General features: G+C 40.8%; 1 protein-coding gene across 1 annotated transcript in view; it reads right to left on the bottom strand.

Moving 5' to 3' along the window:
* kif21b (kinesin family member 21B) overlaps positions 1-26,763 on the bottom strand; it is a 403,877-nt gene that overhangs the window by 96,697 nt on the left and 280,417 nt on the right. Inside the window, exons 27-29 of the mRNA XM_062054694.1 lie at positions 16,129-16,167; positions 6,000-6,136; positions 5,730-5,910 (exon numbers count right to left, since the gene is read on the bottom strand). Of these exons, the coding sequence (XP_061910678.1) occupies positions 5,730-5,910; positions 6,000-6,136; positions 16,129-16,167 (357 nt within the window). The remainder of the gene's footprint in view (positions 1-5,729; positions 5,911-5,999; positions 6,137-16,128; positions 16,168-26,763) is intronic.

Genomic DNA, 26,763 nt, shown 5'->3' with positions numbered 1-26,763 from the left:
AACTTCTTATTAAAGACTTTAGTTTGTTTACTGGGATGATCACTCGTCCTTTAATTTAACTGTAAACTGTATCAGTGTTCAAATAACATCAATACTAGCCAAATGTTTTGTCATCTCATCGAATTGAACGGAGGCTGTGAAGATTGTGTATTCGATGTGAGAGGTGTCACTTCTCTTTATTTTTGTTGGCGAAACTGTTGCACTGAACCACAAGGAGGTGTTGTTGGAGAAGAACAAAGCTTATTTTTAGACTTCATCTTCATTAGCCAAACTGCTATGAGTTTAATATTGATATCAAAAAGCAAACACAATGTTTTTTTACATTACACCGGTAATGTAAAAAAACATGGTGTTTACTTTTTTACTTTGTGTTTACTTCTGTTTTTTTCATGTCACAAAGGTATTACTTCAAAAACCATTCATGTGACACAGCATTTTGTTAATGTGTTATTGTTTATAGTTAATTCCTATACAACATATTTCGGCTCAAAACTTTAATGGATCTGTCCCGATGCAGCATCTACATGTACATAACTTAAAAAAAAAAAATACACAATCAAAAATATATATCTCCCTCTATCAAAATGTAAAAAGAGATAAAGGCATCATGTAATGACAAAAAGCTGACAAGTTGATATTAATAATGAATACAAAAACTGTTTATGTGTATATATGTATGTGTGTGTGTATATGCATGCATGCTTTGGAGCACCTGCCTCGAAATAAAATAAATGTTTGCCTTGGTGCTGTCATGTCTGTGATTATGTTTTGTTTTAGTCATGTTCGGTTTTGTTTTTGGACTTTTTGTGCACTTTTATTTGTCACCATAGCAACCATTAGTTTCACCTGGTTCACATCGTCATGTCACGCACCTGTTTCATGTTTAGAGTCACGCACCTGTTTTCACTGATCATGTCACGATTTAAGCTTTTCATTTTCTGTTGGTCTTTCTGGCGACATCACATTCACACTCCTGCCACTCTGTCCACCCTCATGCTTTACGATCCATGCTGCTCTTTTTTATGCCCCTCTTCTCATGCCAAGTAAGTTTTTGTCTAATAGTTTTTGTGCCCTTGTGCAAGTCTTTTGTTTTGTATAGCCACGTTTGTTACCTCGGCTGTGAGCGCCTTTTGTTTGCACCTTTTTGATTAATTTAAATAAACATGTATTTAAATTCACGTCTCGCGCGCGCCAATTTTCCGTTGCCTTCTGGGAGAACAAACCACGCCAAGGACCCAAACTTGACAGTATGTCGCCAGCATAAAAGTTTTCCCGCAAGAAAATTGGACGTTTTTGACGAGGCTTCTTGGGCGGTCCTGCGCGCGATGGAGGAGGAAACGCTGCGCTACTCCTCCATGGAGCACAGAGACCTGATGTGGGGGCCAGATGGAAGACTGGTGCCATTGTGCTCCATTTGGTCCGAGGACGACGTTGGCACGTCGCCCCAGCCGCGGAAGTGTCGCCCAAGACGGACTTCCGCAAGCAGAGAGGACGCCTCACTCCCGCAAGCTCCTCCCCCTCCGGGCGGAAGCAAGCAGCAGGCAGCCCAGCTTCGCCCTGATGACGGCATAGACCAGGAATTTTTTTCAACTCTTTTTCTTTCGATCCCCCGCCCCCCAGGACTCAAGCCACGCCCAAGTCACAAACATTTGTTTCTCCCCCACTCAATCCCAGGTGGGGAAGAATAACATACTTGTTGGACAATTAAAAGGGGAGGATTCTGCCCCCCTCCTGACCTCCCTCCACCCACCCCAAAAGACAGTTCCAGAACGCGGGGAGCGCGTCTGGGATCCGCTCCTTGAGGGGGGGGCTAGGGCTTGGAACTGTTCAGGTGGGGTCGCTCTTCGTCATGCCATGCCACAGCCTCAAGCACGACCGCCACCACCAGTTCTTCGGTCTGCCAAGCCACAGCCTCCGGCACGGCCGCCTCCACCAGTCTTCCGGCCTGCTAAGCCGCAACCTCCGGTTCGGCCACCACCACCGGTCTTTCGCCCTGCTAAACCGCAAACCACAGCTAGGCCACCTCCACCTGCACCACGGCTAGCTCCAAAGCTAGCAACATGCCATGCTGCACCACGCCAAGCTCCGGTACCAGCTCCACGCTGCCAAGCTCCGGTACCAGCTCCACGACGCCAAGCTCCGGTACCAGCTCCACGACGCCAAGCTCCGGTACCAGCTCCACGCTGCCAAGCTCCGGTACCAGCTCCCAGCTCCGGTACCAGCTCCACGCTGCCAAGCTCCGGTACCAGCTCCACGCTGCCAAGCTCCGGTACCAGCTCCACGCCGCCAAGCTCCGGTACCAGCTCCACGCCGCCAAGCTCCGGTACCAGCTCCTCACCAAGACCAAGACCCTCGCCAAGACCCTCGCCAAGACCCTCGCCAAGACCAAGACGCTAGCCAAGACCAAGACCAAGACCCCCCAAGCCAAGACCAAGACCAAGACCCCCCAAGCCAAGACCAAGATCCCCCACGCCGACCCCCCAAGCCAAGACCAAGACCCTCGCCAAGACCCTCGCCAAGACCAAGACCAAGACGCTTGCCAAGACCAAGACGCTCGCCAAGACCAAGACCCGCCACGCCAAGCTTCGCCGCCCGACGCGCCACGCCAAGCTTCGCCGCCCGACGCGCCACGCCAAGCTTCGCCGCCCGACGTTCCACGCCAAGCTTCGCCACCTGCTTCATCTGCTGTTTCCACGTCTGCCACGATGACGACGCATCCACCTCCTCGTCGGCCATGGATGTGGCCAGTCCATGGGCGTCCGCCACGCCAGGTTCGCCGACCTCCTCGATTCGTGGCCATTCCCAGGTCGCCCACCTCGTCTGGTACAGCGGCGCTCTACGCGTCACCGCCACCTAACTCTGCCTCGGTGGATACGGGGACACAGGGTCTGGCGACCCACCGCCATGTCCCCCTCCCGCCCTCCCATGACTCTCAATCCTGCCTTGTTTTGTTTGTTTTGGACATCTGGGATCTGTCCGTAAGGGGGGGGGGGCTCTGTCATGTCTGTGATTATGTTTTGTTTTAGTCATGTTCGGTTTTGTTTTTGGACTTTTTGTGCACTTTTATTTGTCACCATAGCAACCATTAGTTTCACCTGGTTCACATCGTCATGTCACGCACCTGTTTCACGTTTAGTCATGCACCTGTTTTCACTGATCATGTCACTATTTAAGCTTTTAATTTTCTGTTGGTCTTTCTGGGGACATCACATTCACACTCCTGCCACTCTGTTCACCCTCATGCTTATGATCCATGCTGCTCTTTTTTATGCCCCTCTTCTCATGCCAAGTAAGTTTTTGTTTAATAGTTTTTGTGCCCTTGTGCAAGTCTTTTGTTTTGTATAGCCAAGTTTGTTACCTCCGCTGTGAGCGCCTTTTGTTTGCACCTTTTTGATTAATTTAAATAAACATGTATTTAAATTCACGTCTCGCGCGTGCCAATTTTCCGTTGCCTTCTGGGAGAACAAACCACGCCAAGGACCCAAACTTGACAGGTGCCCTTCCAACTTGTCTTGGTGCCCTAAAATATGAGCCCTCCTTTAAGGCAACACTTGCCTTGACCTTAAAAAGTAAAAATTTGAGGCCTGATTACTTCTATACTGTATATACCTTTATATACCTATATACATATGTACCTATATATATATATACCTATTCTGGCTCACCTGTACCGGCTCTCAAGGCACTGAAGATGTGACTTTAAGGTTTTATTACTTAGGTATAAAATACTTAACGGTTTAGCACCATCTTATCTTGCTGATTGTATTGTGCCCTACGTTCATCCAGAAATCTACCTTCCAAGAACACCGGCTTATTAGTGATTCCCAGAGCCCAAAAAAAGGCTGCAGGCTTCAGAGCATTTTTTATTCTGGCTCCAGTACTCCGGAATGCTCTACCGGTAACAGTTTCAGATGCCACATCAGTAGAAACATTGAAGTCCCACCTTAAAACTCATCTGTATACTCTAGCTTTTAAATGTACTCTGTTTCAGACCAGTTGACCTGCCGCTTGTCTTTTTTGCACCCTCTCCTGTAAGAGAGAGCCTACCAGGTGGCCAAGGATAATCTATGGAGAAATACCCGTTTGGAGGACGCGCTAGCTGTTCTAAGTCGTGACTCGGGGTGGACCACTCCTCAATGATTTACAGTCCTCTGCTTGCCCCCAATGGACTGGACTCTCACATTGTCATGAATAATTTGGATTGATAGCACCTAAACCCAGGATGTGGGTTTAGACCAGTACGGTCATTGCGGTTTGTGCAGCCCTTAAAGGCACCTGTGATTAAGGGCAATATAAATAATCTTTCACTGATTGATTGAAACGTTCAAGTTTCACCCGTATTTTAAATTACACAATACTAAAATATAGAGTTAAAATGTAACGACGGACAAAAGTGTCTCCAGACTCTATTTAGCACGATGGCTAGCTGTAAGTCCTGCTTGTTCGACTCTAAGGAGGCAAGCAAAACCTGCGCGTCCACACCTCCAACCATTTAATAACAGCAGAACGGTCTTTGACGTTATTGAGGGTTTTTTTGTTTGTTTTTTTTGCAACCGGCATGCAGGTTGGTGTTCTAGCCGTCCATAGCGTTACTACTCGTATGGATTCTTTAATCATCACTCCAAGCATTGTTTGAAAGTTTTACAATATAACGAAAACAATTCTTACTTACTAAACCGTCCCATGTGTGATGTCTGTAGAGTGTTTTTTAATGCATATGTGTACGTAATGTAAAAAGACCTATAGTTGTTAGCATTAGCCAATATACTAACAGGTCTACAAGTGTCTGTGTTAGTATTATTAACTTACGATTGTTCCAGTTTCGTAAATTCACCAAAATGTCACCGTGGAGTTATGGAGTCTGTTTACTGATTGGAGAGCTAGCTTGCGCAGCTAGTGGGTCCATAACGATGACTTCTGTTCTGCCGGCTTACAGACAATGTTTGGAAACAATTAAGGTATGTAATGAACATTTACAAAAACGTTCTGTGTAAACAACTCATTTCACAACGTATATACAGTATCTGCGGCTTATAGTCCGGTGCGAATAATATATGAAAACTATTTTTTCTTCTAAAATTTAGTGGGTTTGGCTTATTCCACGGTGCCCTCTAAATTCAAGGAAATACGGTAAGTGATTCTTTGGCGTACCACTAGATGGAGCCCGTGTACCACAACCGCAGTTTTAGAATCCTGGTCTACATCATGCTCTTAAACTGAATAAATAACCGATTTAAACTGTACAGTGTTTACAGTGTGATGTAATCATAATAAATAATTATGATGCAAGTAACCATTTAAAAGGATATAATCTTTGAATTCTCATTACTGTAGAATTGTTCACCATTGTAATCGGTATTGTAACTGGAAGGGAAATAACTTTATCATAAATAAATAAACAAAAAAATAAAATGAACTTTCATTTCTGTAAGCAGAAGTTTAACTTAAATATTGAACATCCTAAAGTGTATTTTTTCAAGTTTTTTTTTGTTTATTGCCATTAGGTGATCACAGCATCGTTCGTCCGTGTTGATGGGCTCATATTTCCCATTCAATTGGAAGCTGAAATATTAACAACATTTGGCTTTGTGATCATCATTTTTTTTCTTCTAATTTCTAAAAACTCTGTCTCTTGCGGTGATCGCATGGATTAAAACTTCACTGTCGATTATCTGTGCAGCCTTACTCTGGCACTCGTCATCTCGGTGTGGCCGAGGGGTGGTACTTACGTGAGCGTTCGGACACACTTGGTCGCATCTCGTATGTCCCACACTTTGATGTAGGACGTGGAGACGGAGAAGACCAGACCAGAGGAGGGACAGTATTTGACCGAAACCACATTGTTAGGGTGCCCTTTGAGCGTGACGATCTCCTGACCAGTACCCAGGTTCCACATCTTACATGTGCGATCTGGAGCAAAGATATCAGCGCATTAAAGTCGCATCAAACCTCAGAGAAACAAAGTCAAGTGACTTTCAGACAGCGTATTGGTGAAGTACCTTTAGATCCAGTGAACAGCAGCTCATCTGTGGCGTCCACACACAGCACCGGCTTGGAGTGGCCCTCGGCTACAGACATGCACTGCAGGGGTGCTGTCCGACCCCCCTTGACACCTCCAATGGGATTGATCACACCCCTGAAAAATAATTCCCTGTGTTACTTCCTTCGAGGCAAACACAGAGTGCACGATGACGGATGGAAGCACAACCACGAGCGTACATGCACTTTAGAAATAAAAACATGGCACAGCATACGGTGCATCCGGAAAGTGTTCACCGCGCTTCACTTTTTCCACATTCTGTTGTCACAGCCTCATTCCAAAATGGAATCAATTCATTGTTTGCCTCAAAAATCTACAAACCATACCCCATAATGACAATGTGAACATTTTTTTTTTTTTACTTTTGGCAAATGTATTAAATTAAAAACTAAAAAAAAAAATCACATGTACATAAGTATTCAGACCGTTTGCTCAATACTTTGTTGATGCACCTTTGGCAGCAATTACACCCTCATTTATTTTTTAATCAGATGCCACAAGCTTGGCACACCTATCTTTGGGCAGTTTGGCCCATTTCTCTTTGCAGCATCTCTCAAGCTCCATCAGGTTGGATGGGAACATTGGTTTTCATCCAGGATATCTCTGTACATTGGTGCATTCATTTTTACCTCTATCCTGACTAGCCTTCCAGCTCCTGTCACTGAAAACCATCCCCAGAGCATGATGCTGCCACCACCATGTTTCACTGTAGGGATGGTATTGGCCTGGTGGATGAGCGATGCTTGGTTTAGTCCAAACATTCACGCCAAAGACTTCAATCTGGGTCTCATCAGACCAGAGAATTGTGTTTCTCATGGTCTGAGAGTCTTTCAGGTGCATTTTGGCAAACTTTTTACTAACAAATGGCTTCTGTCTGGCCACTTTACCATACAGGCCTGATTGGTGGATTGCTGCAGAGATGGTTGTTCTTCTGAAAGGTTCTCCTCTCTCCCCAGAGGAATGCTGTAGGTCTGACAGAGTGACCATTGGATTCTTGGTCACCTCCCTGACTAGACTAAGATGAATGCAGCAATGTACAGAGACAACCTGGATGAAAACCAATGCTTCCCATCCAACCTGATGGAGCTTGTGAGGTGCGGCAAAGAGGAATGGGCCAAACTGCCCAAAAATATGTGTGCCAAGCTTGTGCCATTGTATTCAAAAAGACTTGAGGCTGTAATTGCTGCCAAAGGTGCATCAACAAAGTATTGAGCAACGGCTGTGAATACTTATGTACATGTCCATCCATCCATTTTTCTACCGCTTGTCCCTTTCGGGGTCGCAGGGGGTGCTGGAGCCTATCTCAGCTCCATTCAGGCGGAAGGCGGGGTACACCCTAGACAAGTTGCCACCTTATCACAGGGCCAACACAGATAGACAGACAACATTCACACTCACATTCACACACTAGGGCCAATTTAGTGTTGCCAATCAACCTATCCCCAGATGCATGTCTTTGGAGGTGGGAGGAAACCGGAGTAGCCGGCGGGAACCCATGCAGTCACGGGTAGAACATGCAAACTCCACACAGAAAGATCCAGAGCCCAGAATCCATCCCAGGACCTTCGTATTGTGAGGCGCACACACAAACCCCACCGTGCTGCCTCTTATGTGAATGCGATTTCTTATTTTGTATTTTTTATACATGTGCAAACTTAAAAAAACAACCTTCTCACATTGTCATTATGAGATTGTGTGTAGAATTTTGAGGTGAAAAAATGAATGTCTTCCATTTTAGAATGAGGCTGTAACATAAAATGTGGAACAAGTGAAGCGCTGTGATTACACTCACCAGCCACAATGTTAGGCACACTATCTGTTAATCAGTGTTAATCTGCATTGTACCGAGAAGTTTTTCGAATTTGGAAACATATCCAGAGATAGTCCTCAGTATCATGCTCTTCTGCAGCACAACTGTAATTAAAAATGAGCAATCCATTAACGTGTTTATGGAAGCGCCAAAAAATTATTACCGCTGCAAATGTTGTGGCCAGCGAGTGTGCCTTCATAACTCCGCTGCCTCCCGAGTGTCGCCACAAGGCCAAAAAGAAGGCACTTCCTCTTTTTCAAACATGCCGTCATAAACACTACATGCCTGCACAAGTGTTGCACGCTCCTATACATGAACAACCCTCCCCCCGCCGCCATCAAGGTCCTGCTGGCAGTCTGCAGCGCCAAACAACTGGCGAGCGGTCAGCAAAGTGAGACGGGAACGAGGAAGAAATGAAGCGAGTGCGGGGGTTGGGGAGGATTGTGGGAAAATTGGTCTCTGGTGGGCAACCTAATAACAGAAGTGTGAGGAGGGTCTGTGCGTGAAAGCAGAAGTGGAACTTTAATGGTACAGAACTCTGTTTCCCTTTCTTACAAGTGTTTTATATTGAATACAGAACCATGAGTCAGCCCTTATATAGCTATTTGGGGAGTACAGGGGCACATCACGGTCAGTCCCAAGGTCACCATTCAAGGAGCATAGTGGGCTTGGCTTGCATAAACCCATTTTATTAGCCGATGAGGGACTTATGATTGAGCTTTATGTAATCTTCCAAGGAACAAGCAGACTAACAAACGATTAGGAAAATAATGTTACAAATCAATATCTGTGTGATCTATAATACGGGAGTGGGAAGAGAAACCGGTATCAAAAAGACCTTTTTCCTACATAAGTGCTTAGTGCCCCGCCGGATATATTTCATGTAAAATAGCATGTGAGGAGCTAACATGTACTGTAATACAGGGGTGTCCAAACTGCGGCCCAAAAGTGTCTTCAATTTGCCACGAGTTCAATAAACAATTTGACCGGGAGCGGTGTATCCATATCATATATAAATATACAGTTGCGGCCACTTTGTCGCCCTCTGGTGGCCAATGAAAGTAACTATACCATTAATCTTATCTTTAGGTCATTGAAGTACAGCATTTACTTATATGACCCAACACAAACAACCTTCCCTAATCACGGTGCAGAAAAAGACAAATCAACCTTTGCGTGCAGTCGGGCCAATTTCTTTAAGCCCAATGTTGCCCCCAGTCAAAGAGTTTGGACACCCCCACTGTAATGTCACACAATTGAGCAAAATTTGTAAATGAGGCAGCATCAAAGCACACACAAATACAAGTGCAGCCAAACCTGGCTTTGTATTGCAACATTGAATCAAATAAAAAGTGTCAAAAACCACCACATAAAAGAATTAAGACACAAACAAAAGTAAAAAAAAAAAACCTCAACTCAACAGCAGCCTGCAACTTAAAAATTAAACATGCAATCAATTTCTACTACTTGTAAGTTTAGAACACATGCAAGTGCAGTCGTACAACATGTGCACACAGTGAGTAAGCACATAGATGGCCTCAAAAACGTCTTTGAAAGATTGATACTTAGAAAAAAAAAGATGTAAAGCGCCATTTGGATGTGGTAGCGAATAAAGGTAGAGAACAGCCAGGCACGAGACATTGAAACAAAGTTGAGAACTTGTCAAATTAGGTCTTGATGTTGTGCAACTCAAACATAACGTTGGAACAACATGCATTTTGACGACGTTGATCAATGTTGGGTTCTGACGTTGAATTGACCATTGAAATTTGGTCATTTCCCAACCAATATTCTACAACACAAATACAACATTGAAACAACATGCTTTTTGACGACGTTTATTCAATGCCAGGTTGTGACGTTGATTTGACCATTGAATTTTGTTCATTTCCCAACCAATATTCTACAACACAAATACAACGTTGAAACAACATGTTTTTTGACGTTTAATCAATGTCAGTTTGTGACGTTGATTTGACCATTGAAATTTGGTAATTTCCCAACAAACAACGTGGATCCAACATTAGACATCAACGTTGTCTCAATGTACAAATACAAATATTTTGCAACAGTGTTTCTACATTAGTTTTAAAGGACATGTATGTCAAATCAACATTGTATCAATGTCTTGTGCCTGCTGGGATTATGTACAGTATGTCCTTTTTTAAGAAAATAAAAGAGGTAATCACTACAGGAAGAGAACATTTCAATTGTATGTTGTCATGGTTACAGTGAGCTCATTCCCATCAAATGAGAAATTCCTCACTTCATTAACATATTGTTTAGATTTACTTTTTTTTTTTTAACCTTTCTTTCCATTTTTATTATTTCAATTTAGAATTTCACCGCAATTTCCAGACTACATAAACTGCTACTTTTTTTCTTACGCTTTGAACCCTGCGCTTTATAAAATGCTCCGATTAATCTATTCTTTTTTTCTGTATTCACAAGCGTCAGATGTGTCCAAACATTTTTGCCTCGTCACATTCGACCAATGAAATTGCCAAACAGGTCACGATGGACCAATGAAATTGTCCACATTAAATCAAACGCACAAATATTCAGTCAACCATTTAGCGCATTTTGGACTCACCCTCATCACTGTGAAGAAATTACAAAATACACACGATGCAGCCTTTAAAAAAAGAAAAATGCCGCCGCACGGAACGGAAATCACCCCAAATGGGCCCCGGCGGACCGGATTTCCGCGTTCCGAAGGAGACGACTTCCGCGGTTACGAAGATATCACTCAATGATTTATACGGTGTTACAGGCACTGTCTTTTGTTAAATTTGGCAAGCGCCTGTATAAATATTTAATGTTTCAATGTGTACACCCGCGGCCAATGTATGTACAAAATAAAATGTGTACAAAAATCAGACTGATGCAGCTCATTCTGTACTTGGGTGCGCTCTATAGCCCAGATTTTATGGTACTGAACTAATCCTGCTTCTTCGCACATGGTACTGACAAAAACGTCAGAAAGTGTTGATACTCCATCAACATGAAAGATGTCACAGTGTGCGGTGTTATGAAGTATGTAAGAGTTGCTAATGGATGTAGCCGTGCTGAGCATGGGGGAGGCAGCAGACTAATGAGAATTGTGGAGGCAGATCAGTGTGTGTTCTCGGTATCAAACTGAGAAACCGACAATAGTGCCACTGTCAAACGTGTGTGTGTGTTTGCGGATTACTTCGCAACACACAGGAATCGAGAAAAAAAAAATTTTTTGTCTTCGTTTGTCTTTCAAAGTAAACAGGAAGTTGGTTATTTTTGGGGTTTTGACTAGCCTTCCCAAACAAGGTTAAAGCAGCACTAAGTAACTTCCAAACCTTCATCAAATACTTTCAAACTTTTGGGATGATACATGGACTTACAACTAGTTGAATGACACCTCTGTCATGGCTTGAGGGGGTCTGTATCACTCTCACTGGCACTTAGCGACTTTGAAACTATAAATGTGCTAACTTGCTTTACGGCATACGCCACTCCCTTTTTCAAAATTTGGAAGTCGATGCGAACGCATATGTGCCGCCAGAAAACATAAAGACGAAGAAGAATGTTTATGTGCAATTACTGCTTTCATGGCAGAAGCTGCAAAGCAACCAAATAAACTAAATTTTTTGTCTGGGGAGACAAAAATAGGAAAAAGGGAGGCTACTCAGATAAAGGGACAGTCAAGGATCAACATTGGCCCGGCTTTCACTCGCTGGCGTGAGCTCAAAGATGAGGAGGGATGATATTGCTAATGTTAGCTATCGGAAATTTGCGTGGTAGCAAGCCACCAGCTTGAGAGTTTCCAGTTCTACACGGATACGAGCAGCCACGCAACAAACTCAAAATAAATGTATGAAGAAAAAATAATGCAATGACTGCAAACCGCAAATATAAAGTTTGAGTAAAATATGTTGGTTCCTACTGTGGAAAGATCACTAATACTGAATTATTGTGGTATTATCATGTCCGTTTAAAGCTATGTGAGCTAGTCCTCATGGGAAATGCGGTCTTCTGGGGCTTTAAATAGAGTTTAAAAAGGAGTTGAGAGTCACATTTTACGGTTGTTTTTTTTACCAGCACACAACATTTATAGTATTGTGTCACAACAATAAAAGGCCAATGCAGTCGAAGATCAGGGTGAAATGTCCTTCAGGTTGTACCACTTCATGTTCAATATAAAGTGCACAAAAATGTTCTGCAAAAGGACCAGTGAGACCTCATATGCTCCTCGGTCAGCATCGAAGCGCTTTTTGCTTTTTCGTTGATATTTTGGTGTTTTTTCTTCAGATGCTACCACACATCAGTGACGGCAACTTGGAACATGTGATTATTAGCGGTGTAAAAAAAAACGTTTTTCAGATAAATCGCAATTCTTATTTCTAACGATTTCTAATCGATTTTAAATTATTATTTTTTTGCCAATCTGTCCTGTACAGCCACTGTTGTTGATGTAGATGATCATATCTGCTGTACAGGTTTCTTCTTCTTCTTCTTTTCTAAAAAAGAGAAGTGTTGGGTACTTCTCTTGTTGCCTTATTTGTATTTGACTTTATTAAATTTTTGGGCAGAATTGTATTCAACAAAACCAGTTTTCTTTTAAGTAATGTAGAAATTTACGAGGGCTGTTTATCTATTTTATGGAGGAATGTAGTTATTTGTAGAACTGGCACCCAATGTTATTAAAAAAAGTATTGGATTTGAATCAAGAATCGTTCTGATTCAAGAATCAATTCGAAATCTAATCGTGTGGTGCCCAAAGATTCACGGCCCTAGTAATTATGACCATAGAACTGGAAGTGGGACATTTTGTGATATAGCGACAGCATAGCATCAAAAAGCAGTCTGTCCTGGCTGCTCAGTTAACATTATGCGTACATTAAAGGGGACCTATGAAGAATGTTGTTTTTTCTGACTTGGAAATGTTGTTACGATGTTGGAAACTCATGTTAAACAATGTCGAAGCACCAAATCATAAATTCCATGCATTTGGGCGTGAGGTTGCAGACAGTTTTGGATGCCTCTGTTTTTGTTAAACTATCTCTTTAGTTTATTAATTCCTTTATTTGTATTAGCCTCTGTGTGTTCACTCTTGAACCTAATAAATAGTATTAACCTTTGTAACTTAACAAATATCATTGATGTAAAGAAGTATAAATCCCTGGGGTACGCCGCAAGGGTACTGGCCCTGTTATCGGGTTTTACGAGAGCACCAAGGTCCGGAATATAGGTACTCTGCACGCTTATAAACGCATCCACGGAGGACGGAAAACGGAGCAGCCCCCCCTGGTGGCGGCAGCTTCTCATGCATTTTGTTATTTTGATAGCCAGACCTGTGTGTTTGTTTCCGTACTTGACGGTTTCGCCTACAATTGTTGCCTTCCTCAGAGGTTGTTTTTTTCCGGGTCTCTAACTAACCCCACACCCCCAGGAGTTTAGTTTGGGACTTGCTTTTTTTATCCTCGTCTTCCCAGCTTTAGCATTTTTCCCACCTTTTTAAAGGGGCGCCGCCATGTGGGGACCCGATCAGTGTTCCTGTTCTGTCCACCCTGTAACTGTATGTCTGTTCTTGGATGGGCTAGTACTGAAAATGTAATTCTGTTGTACTTTTTAAGTGCAATGACTATAAAGATATATTTAGAGATGTTTATGAAGGTTATTTTGAACCGGGTCTGGAAAAATAAATAACGGTGACATTCGTCTTCAAGATATATATTTAGCAGTGTATTATTCAGAAGATACATTCTGGTACTTTTGGAGAGGGGTCCACAGACAAACAGCTTGTAGACATTCGTAAAAAGTGGGTTTTAAAAGCGAAAGTGTAGCAAAATTGTACGCAAAATTTTCACCAAAGCATATCCAATACATATTATCTGGACCAAGGTTTCCTAACCATAGGGCCATTGTTAGGTCGCGAGCGCCCCCTTGAGGGCATTCTCAGCTGTGGTCCATATGGGCCACAGCGGTACTCAGTTGCATGACACTTTCCCACCACTTGTGGCAGGAATGACAAAATCAAACAAACGGAAGAAGTCTGGAGCTAACGTCTTAGAGAAGTTTCTTAAGTGAAAAAATTATGACTTAAGTGGTGAAGCTGTATTTTCATTTGCACTTTAATTCAATTGACAATTTAGTTAAGACACATTCATTATTAATTTAGTTGATTTATTTTAGCACAACAATCGTATGTACATTTATTTTTGCGTGTTAATATTTGAGTGGGCCCTGGGGCCCCTTTTTACTGGAAAAGTTGGGTCCTAAATTAAAAAAGATTAGGAACCACTGCTCGAGACCACAAGTAAGTGTGTTAAATGAAGATTAAAATCATTATAGGTCCCATTTAGCAACAAATAATTAAGAACAAAATGTACACTGGAAAATAGCGTTTACACTCTAATTAACATTGCAAGACGCTGTGCTCGTTCATTTCAAGAGGGGGCGGGGACTCTTATGCTACTTAGCCACACGGTCACTACCACTACTGCTATACTTGATAGAGCTGTATTTATGCAAGGCAATGAACTTGTTTTTAAAGCGTCATAAAAGCCCGAATGCAGCTGAGATAGGCTCCAGCGGCCCCCGCGACCCTGAAAGGGACAAGTGGTAGAAAATGGATGGATGCATAAAAGTTAACATGTTTTATTGTTTTTACGGCCTATCGTTAATATCTCTTATATTTTTTGCATGATATTTAAAAGTGTGGAAGCGCTGCTTACACCTGTAAAGATGAGAAGTGCTTACCCAAAATTCCGGACTATAAGCCGCTACTTTTTTTCCTATGCTACAGTGGGGCTAATTTATGATTTTTTCTTTGCCGACGGCCATAAAGCAAATAGTTTTCATAAAACACATGCAAAGGCACTCAAAGAGTTTGCTATTGTTTGTGCTACGGTACCATCTCTGCAGGTGATTCCTGGTATTTAAAGCTTTGAACCAGGTGTACAAGTGCCGTTCCGTCTTCTATTCATCCATAAAGTGAAGTGAAGTGAATTACATTTATATAGCGCTTTTTCTCAAGTGACTCAAAGCGCTTTACATAGTAAAACCCAATATCTAAGTTACATTCAAACCAGTGTGGGTGGCACTGGGAGCAGGTGGGTAACGTGTCTTGCCCAAGGACACAACGGCAGTGACTAGGATGGCGGAAGCGGGGATCGAACCTGCAACCCTCAAGTTGCTGGCACGGCCGCTCTACCAACCGAGCTATACCACCCCACTTGTATGGATTCTTCATTCATCACTCCAAGCAACGTTTGTCAAGGTTTACAATATAACTAAAACAATTCATACTTACTAAACCTTCATGTGTGTGATGTTTGTAGGAGTGTTTTCATGCACATGTGTACATGCTATCGTAATGTAATGAAGCAAGCGACGTTAACATTAGCTAATATGCTCACACTTTTTACGAGTGTCTGCGTTAGTATTATTAACTTACAACAGCATTCTTTTTGTTTTGCTTCAGTTTCATAAATTCACCAAAACGTCACTGTGGATTTATTGAGTCTGTTTAACTGATTGGAGAGCTAGCTTCCGCAGCTAGTGGGTCCATGACAATGACTTCTGTTTTGTTTGATCAGCCGTTTTACTGCTGTGTTACAGACACCGTTTGGAAACATTTTTATAAATAAATATTTACAAAATGTTTCTGTGTCAATAACTCATTTCACAATGTATATATCTGCAGATTATAGTTCGGTGCGGCTAATATATGGAAAAATATTTTTGTCTACTAAAATTTTGTGGGTGCAGCTTATATATAGGTGCGTTCTATAGTCCGGAAAATGCGATAAACGTTTTTACGCAGGAACAGTGACTTCTTATTCTGTCACTGCATTTCCTGTGGGAACATGTTTGAAATATGAACAAATCAGAGGTAATCGACCGCAAAGTTTCCATGTTATGTATGTTCTTTAACAATCCTGCAGTTGTTCCTAGAAACCTGATCAGTAACTTTTAACTTCCAAGTCTTTTCTTGGCACATTGTCACATCCAACATGTTTTTAAGTGTATATTTGAATAAAGGTCCATTTCTTTTTAAATGAAATTTGGGTCCTGCATACCAGCAGCAACACAAAAAAAACTGAATCCCACATTGGCGTGAATAGGAACACACTTGTGGTTAATACATGCGCCACAATAGCGCCCTCCAGCACCCAGGCGGGGAAGAACGAGCGGTGAGGAGGCGGGCACCGATGACCACAGCAGACAGGAAGACGTAATGGTGAACTGACAACAACTAGCAGAAGACACGGACAAAGAGTGAAGGACACAGTTGGTCTACCTGAGCACCTCGGAGAGCGAGGAGTCGCTGTCGTCAGACCTGGAGAGGCAGAAGAGGAAGAAACAGGTAGGGAAGGGTATCAAGGAGAGGAAAGGGTTAACCACGTAAAGGAGAGACAGAGGGGTTAACTGGCAGCGGGTTACAAAGGAGGAGGGACTTGAGGACAGGTTTTTGATGGCTGCCTCTCAACAGTAAACACGCATCAAGTTAAAAAAGTTAAAAAGTTAAAGTATCAATGATTGTCACACACACAATAGGTGTGATGAGATTATCCTCTGCATTTGACCCATCACCCTCACCCCCTGGGAGGTGAGGGGAGCAGTGAGCAGCAGCGGTGGCCGCGCCCGGGAATCATTTTGGTGATTAAACCCCCAATTCCAACCCTTGATGCTGACTGCCAAGCAGGGAGGTAATGGGTCCTATTTTTATAGTCTTTGGTATGACCATTTTGATTGTTACAATAAATTATTTTTTTATTACTAATCAATCAGGCCCACACATTTTTTTAAATTCATTTTTGTAGGTACCTGTGACTCGATACCGGTAGTCAACAGTAACAATGTTCCGTACTTTTGTGTGTGTCAAATGTGTTGTCAGTTGTTTAAAAAAAATCTACTTTTTTAAACATTTATCATCTGAGCTGTTATTTTTTTTACACTTGTGTGCCTCATTTGCAAGTACTGTACTGTTTTATAGTAGACTATGCATGCAGTTGCAATTCCAAGATGTTAGATGGCAGTAGTGTATAGACTAGGGCAGCGGTGGGCAATTAATTTTTACCGGGGGCCGTATGAGCAACCCGAGCACTGCTGGAGGGCCACACGACAATATTTCAATTAAATTTTGCTCAAATTATTTTTCATATACCGTAAGATAAATAATAATAATAATAATATTCTCATTTCACCTAACTTATCTTTATCCAAAAGCAGATGGCTTTTGATGGTTTTATTTTTAACACATTCTTACACAACACTTCCTGATGTATAATACAATGCAAAAATTTCAATTTCTGTCACTTTATCCTGCATCCTCTTTGTTGTGAACGTAGCACGCCTGTAAGGTGATTGGCGAAGAAGGAGGATTTTTTAAGCGTTGCTGTTGCGGAAATGAGGAGTGAGGATAGACGTGCGTGTGGAAGGAACGCGATAAGTTGAGCTGTGTTAGTATAGGTTGCTCAATAAAAGTTTAAAAAGAGCATCAGACTTGGTGTGCACTTCTTCTGGACGCTACAATTGGTGTCAGAAGTGGGATGAAATGCCTCCCAGTTCGCCTTGCCATCAAACCTGGGAGTCTTCATTGAGGGCGGAATTCCGCCATGCCAAGCAGCGTGCGCTGCACCTGTAGACGCTTCCTCTATAGCTCCCTCCGACTCTCTCTCTCTCTTTGCGGCGAGCTCCTCACATCCGGGATTCACACAGACATCTGCAGTGCTGCCGGCACCTTAAGTCCCAACTCAATGTCCTTTCCCTCCCGTTCCATCTTGACAAAGTCGCCAGGAAACATCGTGGCACGTACCTCCCGATGACGTAGCAGGCTGAGCACATGCACAAGCAGCGCAGTATGCGCACACAATTAAGCAGCGGCAGTATGCACAAAGTTTTACTTATGATACCAAATGTAGCGTCCAGAAGAAGTGCACACCAAGTCTGACGCTCTTTTTAAACTTTTATTGAGCAACCTATACTAACACAGCTCAACTTATCTTGTTCCTTCCACACGCACGTCCATCCTCACTCCTCATGTACGCAACTCAAAAACACAACATCAACTTCAGCAGGTCGTTACACTATATTCTTTAAACACAGCAACATGTGCAGTCCATGTCTTGTTTAAAACACGCCATTCGTCATCAACTTTTCTTTTTTTAGCGTCTCGGGGAAAACCGGGCATCACTTGTCGCTGTGCGCCTTCACTCACAGGACATACGCACATAAATAACACTTTTCAAAATAAAAGCAGCACAGTTGTATTGCACGCACGACATATATGTTTTTTTAAATGTATTTTGTAATTTGTGATTGCCGCTGCGCGCATGAGCATACGTCCACACGGAAGTAATACAAATAACACTTTTCAAAACAAAAGCAGCACCGTTGTATTGCACACTCGAAATAGATACTTTTTAAAATGTATTTTGTAATTTATGATTGGCCTCACGCGGGCCGGACAAAGGGCCGCAGAATGCCCAGGTCTGGACTAGGGTGTGTTTTTGTCTTTTCTTACGTTCAACCCTACAATGTGTTTGTACTGCAAGTATGGTACTTATTACACATCAGCTGTTTGATTGCAGTGTGCATCTTAGTTATAGTTCTCATTACTACATATGGAGGTGTTGAAATCGCCATGTGAAAACATTAATGCTAATGGCAACTACAAAGTAAACTAGCATCGAGCTAGTGCATTTTGAAAAGTGCAGCTTTACTGTACTTTTGAGCGCCTTCATGCTTTGTTGGCATTGATAATTGTAACATTATCCAGAGCAGAGGCGTCCAAACTACTCCCCGCGGGCCAAGTGCGGCCTGCCAACATCTTCAACCTATATGACCCAATGCAAACAACCTTCCATAGTCATGGTGCAAAAAAAAAAAATACAAATCCAACCAACACAAAATGTCATCAGACATTGTCACACATAAGACAACCGGCTCACTGAACTTTGTGGTATTTATTTTAAAATAGTCCATGCACCATAAAACATTTTAAATTACACCTATTTTAAATCCATTACAAAGCATGATGGGAAAAATCATCCATCCACACTTATCCATGTTTGGCGCATTTTATTTGCTTGATATTTCTGATTGATTACAAAACTTAAGGAGGTTGTCATGGAAATAAACAAGGTAGGGGCCAAATGTTCATATGCACTTAATATCCAATTATAATAATTATATATCAATTATATTAATATCATATGTGCATTATATATATATATATATATATATATATATATATATATATATATATATATATATATATATATATATATATATATATATATATATATATATATATATATATATATATATATATATATATATATGCCAAGTCAAAATGTTTGGACAACCCTGATCTCGAGGCAGTATCGCGGAATACATTTTGAGTGCTTGTTTTCCAGCCAAGTGCTTGAGCCGGTGTGTGCCTGCAACCAGACGTGACGTCACGTGCAACAAAGGTATCGATATATGGCACTGTTCGAGTTTAAGAGACTTCTACGGTATAAAAGTACCGAATTCGGTGCACATCCCTATTCCTGACATGCTGTGTGTTGTCAAAAAGGATATTATATATAAAAGGTACAACATAATATTGTATTGTACTCATTTATTATGTGTATATCGGTAATTGCACACAGCTAATTACGGCTTGAGTATTGTGATAACATAGCAATAGTATTGTTGCTTGTGTAGTGGAATTTCTGACCTTTGAACTATATTTCGTGTCTGTCAAGAATGTCTGCTCGTTTCATTCTTTTCTATTCTGAACCATTGAAGGATCATATATGGGTAAAAGTTGAATATGGAGTCGGTCTGACCATTCTACAAAATGTTTTGATTGTCTATTTGACTAAGGGATTCAAGGATTTTGCAGAACAAACAGGTCGAAAACAACAGGACCTTGACGCATGAGGGAAACAGATAAAATGGCCAAGTGACAAGGGCTATGGGTGATTGCTTGATTCTCGAGTCCTCCGGAGGACGGTTGTCTGTCTGCATGGGCAACTCAATCCAACTTTGTACTTTTTGATTATGGGTAAATAAACCTTTTGTACTAAACTCACTTTTGTTGCTGTTTAAGATTCGGACCATCCACCACATAAAATTGGCGTCACGAACAGGATGGTCTAGAACGCGGCAGGTCGACATCCGCTCCCTGTCTCTCTCTCTCAGGCAGACAGAGGTTTGCACGCGCGCATCTAAAGGTAAGCAATTTTGCTTAATGTTTAAAACCTGTCTGTCTGAAGAGGTCGGGACTGGTAAGACTAATTGCTGAACCTGTTTTGATAAAAGATAGGTCTAGCTAAGTTCTCCAAAAACAACCTGGAATGGGGTAAATTATGGTTGGATTGAGTTGTTTTATATGCGATTATTTGTCTGTGTGTTGGTTTGAAAACTTGTGATTTCTTGTTTTAACAATAAGGGGATTGTTAATAGAATTTTGGTGGTTTGGAGTGTTTGAAGCACAAACGATTCGAGGCAAATACATTTTTTAACCTCTCCCTCCTCTGGTGTTGTCGGCAGAGGGGGCTTCTTCTGCAAGTACATCAGATTAGCAAAAGTTGGATACAGCTAAAGTTAAGGCAGGTTTAACTAACTGGTGGTACATTTGACTATAATAAACTGTTACGTTTGTGAATGTGCGACACATCTGTCTATGTGGAAGCAGCAGCGGTGGAAAAAGCCTAATTTTAGGTGACCGTTCAGTGACTCCGGTAAAGGAGATCAACTGAGCTGATATTTGTCACGACGTTCTGTTTAAGTGTGCTGCAGTTTTAGACAGATGGAGATCGGGCTGCATATGGTACAGTTTTGGTGAAACTTGGTGAAACTGTATGGAACTGACCAAAACATGATGACTGTAGAGTATTGGGTGATTACCAGTGACTCTACGGTGTTGCCGTGTATTGGTCAGGGAGGAAACGCAGGGTCTGCTCCGCTGAACGGGTTAATTGCCGTTGTATGAGTAAGAAGGGACCTGTGTTCGTGTTATAAGACGGCCGTTTCCACAAAAAGCACGCGTGCATAGTTGTTTATATTTGTCCGGACATGGGGTGGGTATTGTGATTTGTTAATGTGTGTATATTGGTGAATGTTGAGAAGTGTGTGTGTGTGTGGAGTGATTCAGTTTTTGTTGGTACATTTATATATATGCGTATTTTAATAACACTTGTGTAGGCACCTGCAGGTCTTAACTGTTTTATTTCTCTCCCTTGAAAGGCAAGCACTACTCCCACCCTCACGCAACCCCCTTTACGCTTTTTTCACACCCCCGCTAATCTGTAAAAGTTAGGAAATTGTCTAAAATGTGTGTGTTTATGAGAAGATAGACAAAGTTAATGTACAGAAATCATATGAGTGAATGATCCATCCATCTAATTATCTTCTTCCGCTTATCGGAGGTCGGATCGCGGAGGCAGCAGCCTAAGAAGGGAAGCCCAGACTTCCCTCTCCTGAGCCATTTTGTCCAGCTCAGAGTGAATGATAAATGTTGTTTATTACTATTAAGGTTCTGATGTAATACAGCTGTGCTTCTGGATGAAAAAAATTGTTGACTGTTGAGGTTGTTTTTAACTGTGCTGGTGATTCCGCCAGGTTAACTGTGTGGGTGTGATTGTGACTGTGCAATATTATAGTTTTGTAAGAAGGGTCTGAGATTTTGAGTACGGAAAAAGGCTCTCGCTCTTTGGTGATTTTTTTTTTTTTTGTGCGCGTGTGACGCAGAGAAAAAGAAAAAAAAGAAAAAAAAAAAGGAGGCTCTGCTGGAAGACATTTTGAGATAAGAGATGTGTCGGTGTGACGAGGCTGTGTGACGTGCTGCACGTTGGACGTGGGCCGGAGAGATGTGTCACTGTTAGCATAGCATTGAGCTAGGTTAGCATTGAGTTAGTTTAGCATAGGATTAGTTTAGCATTGAGCTAGGTTAGCAAAAAATTAGCTTACTGAGGCCTAGTAAGGCTAGGTTAGCATTTAGCTTGGCATTAAAAAATATGAGTGGACAGCTGTACTCAATCTGAAGAGAGTGCTGACAGGTTGGTTTTGATGATAAGTAAAATAAAACATATATGAATAAATAAACATTTAAATATCAATAAATAAATTTGGATTGTGAGACATTGAAGCATTGTTTGATTCATTATTCATTATTTTGATGTGTTTAGTATACTGTTTTGTACAGCCTTGATGCTCTGCAGTTCCATACAGTTCCTGTGTGGGAGTTAAGGCAAACACACATGCACACACATCATAGATTAGAACACATTGTAGCTTTGAATTAATATTTATATAGCAAATACATTGAATGAAGTTAAAAGAAAAGGTAAATTCAATACAATTGAATTTACATTTGATAAAGATAAAGTGATTATTTAAATATATTGACATTTTAATTATTTTAAGAATAATCACGATAAAAAAAAATTAAAATGTATATTCTAAAACATTTTTAACTTTTATCTGTGCAACTGGTATTAATCATATATTGTCAACGTTTATAGTCACACCTGTGTGAATCATGGAGTCTGAGTCGCAGGTGAGGAAGAAGTACAGACAAAAGTCGCCACACTCAGCGCTCCAGTCATAACAAAACGTAGAGCAGCGTTAAACAAATTCTAATCAGAGGACATACTAAGTTATGAGAACTTAAGTAAGCAGACAGCAAGTAAACCAGAAATAATAATTGAAATAAATAACAAAGAAAAGCAAATTTCTATGTGACACTGAAGCATGTAGAATTCTACATGCTTCAGTGTCACATAGAAATTTAGAGAATAAAACTAAATGGAAATAAATGGCTGCAAGATAAGCAGTCTGTCCAGTGTTTACAAGGACGAGACGTCATGAACTGTGCTTGGATTAGCAATAGATAGATAGATAGATAGCACTTTATTGATTCCTTCAGGAGAGTTCCCTCAGGAAAATCAAAATTCCAGCAGCAGTGTACAAAATTGAGATCGAATTTAAAAAGTAAAAAGTAAATAATGGGGGTATGAATGGAAACAAAATAGAATAATATTACAATAGAATAAAAATAAAAAGCAACAATGAGAATAAAAATATAACAGTAAAATAAGAATATAACAAGAGAAACTAAGCAGTAGTGACCATGTTATGAAAAAGTATTGCACTGATATTGTTTTGCATCCCCTGTCATTCTAGTAACCCCCCTCCTTATTGAGGAGTTGTACAGTCTAATGGCGTGTGGGACAAAGGAGTTTTTATAGTATAAATCATATCTAGAGTTAAAAATTCTAAAATTCAGGTTATGAAGGAGGAATAACTGTTAAGAAATAAATAAAGACTCATGACTATCTGTGTTGGCCCTGTGATGAGGTGGCGACTTGTCCAGGGTGTACTCCGCCTTCCGCCCGATTGTAGCTGAGATAGGCTCCAGCGCCCCCCGCGACCCCGAAGGGAATAAGCGGTAGAAAAATGAATGGATGGATGGACATTATATGGTTTTGGATTGTTGTTGACCCTGTTGTAATTTATAAGACTGATTTATTTTGGATTGATGTGTTTTTATTGTGGAAGAGAGAGAGAGAGAGAGAGAGAGAGAGAGAGAGAGAGAGAGAGAGAGAGAGAGAGAGAGAGAGAGAGAGAGAGAGAGAGAGAGAAGTGCAGGTGAAGGAAGATTGAAGGTGAAGAGGATGGATTGAGAAAATATGGAGAATGGATGTTTATAACCTTACTTGAATGGTTTCTAGGAGAGGAGAATGGAAAATAGAAACATTGTATGAAGTGTAAGGAAGAGATCGATACAGGATGTTGTTTGTAAAGGAAAAAGCAAGTTGAAGAAAAGACGAGAAAGTGACAAATGAAGGTATTCGTAAATGGTATTCGTGTGTCAGCGTGTGCTGGTGGTTGTGGTTCGCTGCAAGTTTGTTTGTTTGTTTGTTTGTTTGATTGTTTGAGTGAAATGGGAAGAAATCAATAGGAATAAGTAGATGCAAAATGGAATAAAACTATCAGTGCGATAGATAATGAATGAATAAATGAAATAGTTTATTTCGGTCATATAATCAACCATCAACCATTTTGTGTGACCAGTTTAACAGTACATATTAGACATATTAACAATCATACACATTTACACACAGAAAGAAAAGAAAAGAAAAAGGTATAGGCTGAAGCCAAAGCTTAATATTTGCCTATCCTATACATTCACTGAACATTAGATTGCCTGGAACATCAACGTTAAAAGATGAAAGTAATTGTTACTATATTTTATAATGTTCAATCATTTCACCTTTCAAGGGTTTCTTAAACCATAACAAAAAACTACATGTGTTCAGCTCATCACTGAGTTTGTTCCACCATTTAACTCCTAAAACTGAAATACATTTGCATTTTTTATAGTTGTTCTTACTTGACCTATTTCAAAAATCAATATCCCCGTAAATTATAGTTTTCTCCTCATAATGTAAATAAGCTAAGAATACAAGCTGGAAGGCTGTTGTTCTTACTCAAAACATAATTGCCATTGTTTTAAAAATAGATTATCTGAACATTTTAACACATTATAACTTATAAATAATGGATTGGTATGTTCATAGTAGCACACTTTGTGTATTATTCTAATGATTTGTTTTTAAGTTTAAGTATTGGGTCTATGTTTGTTCCAAAAACATTTCCCCAACCTTCAACACAATAGGTTAAATATGGAAAAATAAAATAATAATACAACATATGCAGACATTTCTTATTCAGCATGTGTCTTACTCTATACAGAATAGCAATGGATTTGGATATTTTTCCCTTTATATATTCAATATGCGGTTTCCAACATAATTTATGATCAATTATTATTCCCAAGGATTTAGTTTAATATACTCTGTCAATTTCCATTACATTTCCACTTGATTCAATTTTAATTTTGTTTCACAATTTGAGTTTGCACCACTAAACACCACAAATTTAGTTTTTTTTATCAGTTAATGATAACTTATTAATATCAAACCATTTTTTAGCTGAATCAACTCAACCTCGATTTTCCTCAACACTTTCTTCAAGTCTTCTCCTGAACAATATACATTTGTATCATCTGCAAACGTAATACATTTTAATGTATTAGATACTGAACAAATATCATTTAAATAAAGTATAAATAACTCAGGTCCCAATAACGAGGCTTGTGGAACCCCACAAGTTACTCTTTTTGGCTGTGATTTAGTCTTATTCATTTCCACATATTGAGATCTATTACTTAAATAACTATTTAACCACTGTTGTGAAACACCTCTTATGCCATAGTTTTACAACTTATGGAAGTATTGAGATAGGAGGTGAGGAAAATGTCTGCTGTGGTGGAGGTGAGTTTGGAAATGAATATAATAAAAGTAAGTTTTAAGTCGTTTTAACTTTAAAGTGTAGTCTAACATTTTTACGTTGAAGTATTTTATTTTTATTTAGACATTGCATTACACCATACATCTGAGTGGTGAGCTAAAATAGGATAATGGCATAACATAGAATAAATAAGGAGGCACACCAAATCTCAACAGCTTTCAGTTAGCTATAGACTTTTGATAGTCAAATGCGAATAACTATAACCTTTACAACCGTTTGCTTTGAATAGTGTTGAATAATAATTACAAATAAAAGCCTAGATTAATAACTATAATAAGAGTCGATATGTAAAGTGTTAAAAAGAAGAGAAGTGTGGTTCGGCTTATAGCTTAGCACACGGCCTTGTGTGTGTGTGAGTGTGCCACGCTATCAAAATAACTGGAGCCCAACACTGTGTGTGTGTGTGTGCATGTTGTGACTGGGTTGAATGAGCAGATGGAGGAACGAGAATAAATGCATGCTTTATTTTGTAGAATATCACGCACGACAGGAAGTCAGAGTGCACAACTAACTAACTGATAGACACAAATGATAATTTAATTAACTTATAGACAATCTTTAGTTGATTTAAAATGTTACTTAAATATACATGAAGTAGTACGTAAAATCTTTGAATTAGGAGTATTGATTAACGTTTAATAGGACAATTAATGCTGTGATTTTAAACGTGATATGCAAAACTGAACTAAGCAAGAGGATAACGACAAGGCTGTGACAGAGCAGCAAGGAAACAACTCCTTAAAATACAGATCGCTGAAACTAAATGTCAAAAGAACCAAGACGTCAATTATCAGCTAGGGTATATTCAACAGTGGGTGAACGTGGTTTGAGCTCCAACATCTGGAGGGAAGAAACCTCAACAGACGTGAAACCAGACAGTCAGACTCGGGTGGTGGTCGCGGTTATCCTAGGTCAAGCCAGGGTGGAAACTGTTTTGCAGCCGGGTGACTGGTCATGTGACTGTGCCAACTACTCTAAACAAGACAAGCTCCAAATTTGCAGCCAGAACATCATACAGGTGTGACAGAGGACGCCCATGGCAGGACGAACAGCAGGAGATACAAACAGACCCCTGCTGGACATAAGTGTCAACGGACAATGTTATCAGTTCATGATTGACACTGGTGCCACACAATCATTGAAGCATCCCTTTGTGGTCGACCTGCAAAACACCTTGCCTGCTTGTAATGACCTGCTTTACAAACTGTGCCCTGACATTTAATACCGCACAGAAGGAACTTCCTGATGTTGCCTGACAGCACGACATCAGCTGACAACTACTGGGTACGCCTCCCAGGAACGAATGGAGGACGGGGACTGCTCCAACTGTCCTATCGGTGAAAGCCCTGGCTGACTGAGGTGCATCCGTGTGTGCCGCCACCCGACCCGCCAAAATGTATGATCACCAATTAGACGACTCATAATAGGAGCCCTTTGACTCCTATATATCGTGGAACTCAAGGTATGGCCGCTCATGTGAACTATCCTTACAACAATTAGCATGGTATAAGATGGACAATTGCTGTCCCACATTGTTCCCTTGCCCTCTGTCCCGCCTACGAAACCA

The sequence above is a fragment of the Entelurus aequoreus genome, linkage group LG01 (assembly GCF_033978785.1).
Source record: "Entelurus aequoreus isolate RoL-2023_Sb linkage group LG01, RoL_Eaeq_v1.1, whole genome shotgun sequence".
Taxonomy (NCBI): domain Eukaryota; kingdom Metazoa; phylum Chordata; class Actinopteri; order Syngnathiformes; family Syngnathidae; genus Entelurus; species Entelurus aequoreus.
The sequence above is the reverse complement of the archived record's forward strand: the minus strand, read 5'-3'. Positions and strand labels throughout refer to the sequence as shown.